Consider the following 5,625-nt stretch of genomic DNA (forward strand, 5'->3'; position numbering starts at 1 on the left):
TTCGGCAGCACCCAGGTATATCTGAGGAGACTAATTTAGGTCTCACCCTAACAGGGGGGTTGTCACACATCTTGATATTCACAGAAAACCAGGATACAATGGATTATAGGAGTAATAATCCCTTGTATCCTGGTCTATTCTGTGAAAAAAGTACAATTTTGCATCGCCGTTGTTATTTTTACCAGATTCGGAACAAACTTTCTCCAAGTTCGTTTCAGTGCCGAACCAAATTTTTTCCAAAGTTCGTAATGAATCTGGTTCGTAATGGTTCGGTTCACTCATCCCTAATACAAACAAATAGATGGATATTAGAAAATACGGTTCAGGGAAGTAAAAGAGCGCTGCACCTTACACCTATGGCTGACACTAGTGCCTCTCGGCTGCATAAAAAACATCAGAATTTTGTGTATGAATTGATCAAGCCACACTGCCCCATGTAACGCGTGCAGGTATCTGATACACATGGGTCCCTACACTAAGTCCACACTGTGCCGGTCAGTGACCACCACCCCCGCAGGCGTGCATGGGCAGAAAAGGGGGGCCATGGAATGGCCCTGCAACCCCCATGCCACAGGACCAGACCCAAAATGCCCCCAAAAAAAACTCCCAGCCAGCACCGCCGGCGGAGGAAGCTGCCCCCAAACTGCACAAGTCTGGATAAGGTATTGCGCTCACCATTGCTACTGCAGATAGAATGGGACAAACAGGAGGGATAAAAGCACATGCACTCAGGTGTCTCCTGCTAATTGCGGTTATGTGGGTCTTCCAGGAGGAGTGCAAAAACACTGAGAAAAGAGAGAAACAAAATACGGTTCAGGGAAGAAAAAAAGTGCGCACCTCACACCTATGGCTGACACTAGTGCCTCTCAGCTGCATAAAAAACATCAGAATTTTGTGTATGAATTGATCAAGCCACACTGCCCCATGTACCGTGTGCAGCTATCTGATACACATGGGTCCCTATACTAAGTCCACACTGTGCCGGTCAGTGACCACCACCCCCGCAGGTGTGCATGGGCAGGGAAGGGGGGCCATGGAATGGCCCTGCAACCCCCATGCCACAGGACCAGACCCAAAATGCCCCCCCCAAAAAAACTCCCAGCCAGCACCGCCGGCGGAGGAAGCTGCCCCAAGTCTGGATACCTGCACGCGGTTCATGGGGCAATTCATACACAAAATTCTGATGTTTTTTATGCAGCCAAGAGGCACTAGTGTCAACCATACGTGTGAGGTGCAGCGCTCTTTTCTCTCCTGTATTGCATTTTGCTTTCTTTCTTTCTCAGTGTTTTTGCACTCCTCCTGGTGAGACCCACATGACCGCAATCAGCAGGAGACACCTGAGTGCACATGCTTTTAATCCCTCCTGTTTGTCCCATTCTATCTGCATTAGCTATGGTGACGCAATACCTTATCCAGACTCGTGCTGTTTGGGGGTGACCTTCTCCGCCGGCACTAGTGTCAGCCATAGGTGTGAGGTGCAGCACTCTTTTCTCTCCTGTATTGCAAATAGATGGATATTAGAGACTGTAGCCATTATCATAGAAGTTAATAGAGAAAAAAGAACCTTTGATAGGTGATTGGGTTAAGGCTAGAGACAAGTTACGCCACAGAGCAATAAATAAGCACATTGGAAAGTTAGAAAAGTTTTTAAAATCCCGCCTTTATTTTTTGAAATTTTTGAAAAATTTTAATTTTGAGGACTTCAGTTCTGATTCCATAAATAATGGGGTTCACAGTGACTGGAGTGACTGCTCCTACAATAGCGAGTAGTGTGTGCACAGTAAGGGAGATAGAACCACTAGCAATCCGATACCGGAGCAGGACAAAGAGGCTGGAAGCCATAAAGGTGGAGAACGCGGCCAAATGAGTGACCAGAGTCCGGACGGCTTTTTGAAAGACCTCCTTGGAGATCTTCATACAGACCAAGAAAGTCCTAATGTAATAATAAACGATAATAAGAATACAGACAATGTTGATCAAGAATGACTCGACTGCCCCAAAGATATTGTTGACAGAGGTGTCACCACAAGCCAGTTTCATGAGTGACATGTTGTCACAAAATACATTGTTGATGTCTACACCACACAAGGGAAGACAGGCGGTCATTATGATTGGTACTAACACCGAGATGATGGAAGTGGTCCAATTGGCAATGATAAATTTCCAAGCTTTCCTGTTGGTCATGATGGTCGAATATCTTAAGGGTTGGCCAATGGCCAGGTATCTGTCATGGGCCATTAGAGTGAATGTAAATAATTCAACAGCTGCAAAGCAGTGAATGCAAAAGGACTGAAGAAGGCAACCACCAATAGATATAGTTCGAGACCCAAAGAATAAGTCAGTAATGAGCTTAGGAAGGAAAGCTGAGCTTCCAAATATTCCATTGAAGACCAGGTTGCCTATAAGGAGGTACATCGGTTCATGGAGACTTTCTTCTGTCCAGATAACATATAAGATGAGAGAGCACAGGAAGATGGAGGTGGCATAAATGACCAGACCAAGAGCTGAATAAAGAAACCTGAAGTTCTCCATTTCAACCACTCCTAGGAGTATGAAGTTCGAGCTGGTTTCAGACAAGTTCTTCATTCTGGTAACCATTAAAATGAGTAGTCGTTATGCTACTTAGTATACTTTTCTGAATTAAAATTTTGTAAAAAAAAAAAAAAACCTGAAAAATATTTGAGATAAATTCAACTAAATAGCATAAAAACACAAATGTATAGAATATACATTAAGAACACACAAATGCATATGTTATGCTTTTATAACCGCTCATATTTTTCCTAAGTTTTCCTGAGGGGAGGGGGAGTCACATGGGATACCATTAAGGATGACTCGTTAGTGGAGTTTCCAATTAATGAAGTTTTCAGTCAATCCTTTCTACTTAAAGTGTTGAATTAGCAGAATTTTACTAAAATTACAGACCACATTATTTTTTTTTATATCAACCCCAATTTTTTTTTTTTGCAACATACAGAACAAAAAATTTAACTGGTTAACTCAAATGTCTCACCTCTGAAGTTGTTAAACTTATGAAGAGGTAAATTTCTGTGATTTTTTTTTTTTTTTTTTTGTAATTTTTTAGCATTTACAGATTTGCAATTTCAAAACTAGATTTTTACAATTTCTGGAAATAATTTGTGTCTAATTATATTTTATATAGCATTATTAGCACTAATGTACTTTGCTTTCCATTGTAAGGTAAGTATGCAAAACGGAAGAACACAACTGAGATTTTTTTTTATGTCAGAAATTTATCAAATCAATAAAGTTTAATATTGTAGTATGAAAATTGTCATTCATTAACCCCTTTCCGTCAGCATTCTGTATATAGACGTTCCTACTGCACATACCCTGTGCAGTAGGAATGTATATATACATTCCTACATTCCTAACACTGACGGGGGCTTTTTGATGTGAGCGGGACCGCTGCAGTGAGAGCGATCTTGCTGACATCAGTGTCCGAGACCGGAGGTAACAAGAGTCAGCTATGATCCCGCAGCTGACTCTCATTAACCCCTTAAACGCTGTGATCTACAGCGATCACAGCGTTTAAGGTTCTCAGTGACAGATCAAGCATCCTGATCGCATGTGCCGACAGGCGGGGGTAAGCTCCTTACCTCCGTCCTGTCAGATTGGCGATCTATGTGTAGAGCCTGCTCTTAGGCAGGCTCTATACATAGATCGCCGATAACACTGATCTATGCTATGGCATAGCATAGATCAGTACATGCAATCTAATGATTGCATATTTTACAGTGAATAAAAGTGTAAAAAAAAAAAGTGTAATAAAAAACGTTTTTAAAAGTATTAAGAAAAACCTTATAACCCCCTCCCCCAATAACAGTGTAAAAGACCCCCTTGCCTATTATAAAAATATAAATAAACATATTACATATCTTAGCGTAAGCAATAAAAATTTTCTGTTACACCAATATGATACTAATAAAAACTAGAGATCATGGCGCAAAAAATGACACCCCAACCAGCCCTGTACGTGGAAAAATAAAAGCGCTATGGCTCTTAGGAGGCGGGGAGCAACATTGCATTAATCTGACCCTGCCTTTTGTGCATGAAAGAGCTCTGTCTTGAAGGGGTTAACCCTGGTCGGGTGAGTTCATCGTCGTGCGGGTTGACTTTTTGCGATCAGGGAATTTCTGTCTATATTCACTGACATTGTTACACAAGATTACACAGCTCATCACACCTAGTTGTCAATAGTCATGGACAGTCCTGTTAAGTTGATGTTCCGGGCATGTTCTGGCAAGCCCCTCCCCCCATGACAAGCCTCGCCCCCATATGATGGAGGTCATCCAGCTTTCCAGCATCTTGTATTTAGTATGATGGAGTTAATCCAGCTTTCCAGCATCTTGTAGTCAGTATGATGGAGGTCACCCCACTTTCGCAGTATATTGTTGTCAGTATAATGGAGGTCACCCAGCTTTCCTGGCATCTTGTATAGTAGTCAGTATAATGGAGGTCACCCAGCTTTCCTAACATTTTCTGCAGTAGTCCTTATGATGGAGGTCATCCAGCTTTCCAGCATCTTGTAGTCAGTATGACGGAGGTCACCCAGCTTTTCCAGCATATTGTAGTCAGTATGATGGAGGTCACCCAGCTTTTCCAGCATATTGTAGTCAGTATGATGGAGGTCACCCAGCTTTTCTAGCATATTGTAGTCAGTATGATGGAGGTCACCCAGCTTTTCCAGCATATTGTAGTCAGTATGATGGTGGTCACACAGCTTTCCAGCATCTTGTAGTCAGTATAATGTTGGTCACCCAGCTTTCCTGGCATCTTATAGTCAGTATGATGGTGGTCATCAAGCTTTCCAGCATCTTGTACTTAGTATGATGGTGGTCTCGTGACAAAATTTGGTCCACTGAATCCTCAAAATAAAAACAGTTCTTATTTAAATTGAACCACAAGTGCCACCTTTTTTAAAAGTGGAAGGCTGGGGCATACTTTTGTCTACTGTATATCCTTCAAGAAAGGAATCTTCTTGTTGGAGGGAGCAGACAGGGGAGATCTGTTTATTTCTCTTGTGAAAGCAGGCGGCAGAGATTACAGCGTAACTTCCTAAGCCCCACAATTGGCCAGCGAATGGTCAAGAATGATCAAGAACAAGTGGAGGCTTTAGTTGATAACATGGCACAGAGTGCCTCCAGTTCGACAGGATTGTCTTCTACCCGCTCCCCTTCTCCCATGAATTTAGTGGTCCGTCCCCTGACCCAGTTGAACACCTGTAATGCACTGATGCCCAACCACTGATCATGGAGGACGAGGACATGATAGAGAGGTACAAATGGGCAGGGTACCCACATTGTGTCAGTCGAAAACGAAACACAACTGCCAATCAATGAAACTTTCAGCTGTGTCTAAACAGCCATGGAATGCAGTGTCGAGGAGTGGGTGAAAGACGACCTGAGGGGTAATATTGAACAGATTGAGCCCACATGGACTGAAGTCCATGACAGTCCTTAGGAAAAGGTGGTTGTGAGCCAGCACCAGAAACAGAGCAGAGGGCTTGTGGTCAGTACCTCGGCTAGTGATGGCCTGGCATTTTTTTCTGTGATATGGATGAGCACAAGAGGCAGGTGGTTAGCACACTGTACCACCAGGCCC

The 5,625-nt window shown here is 42.9% G+C and overlaps 1 protein-coding gene across 1 annotated transcript; it reads right to left on the reverse strand.

Annotated features, from left to right (window-relative positions):
• Positions 1-274: 274 nt before the first annotated feature.
• Positions 275-2,586, reverse strand: LOC138794051 (olfactory receptor 4D5-like). Its single transcript, XM_069972817.1, has 2 exons — positions 1,814-2,586; positions 275-284 (listed from the first exon to the last, which is right to left on the reverse strand). The coding sequence occupies exons 1-2, from the start codon at positions 2,584-2,586 to the stop codon at positions 275-277; spliced, it is 783 nt and encodes a 260-aa protein (XP_069828918.1).
• Positions 2,587-5,625: the final 3,039 nt, after the last annotated feature.

This window comes from Dendropsophus ebraccatus, chromosome 5 (genome assembly GCF_027789765.1).
Source record: "Dendropsophus ebraccatus isolate aDenEbr1 chromosome 5, aDenEbr1.pat, whole genome shotgun sequence".
NCBI classification, from domain to species: domain Eukaryota; kingdom Metazoa; phylum Chordata; class Amphibia; order Anura; family Hylidae; genus Dendropsophus; species Dendropsophus ebraccatus.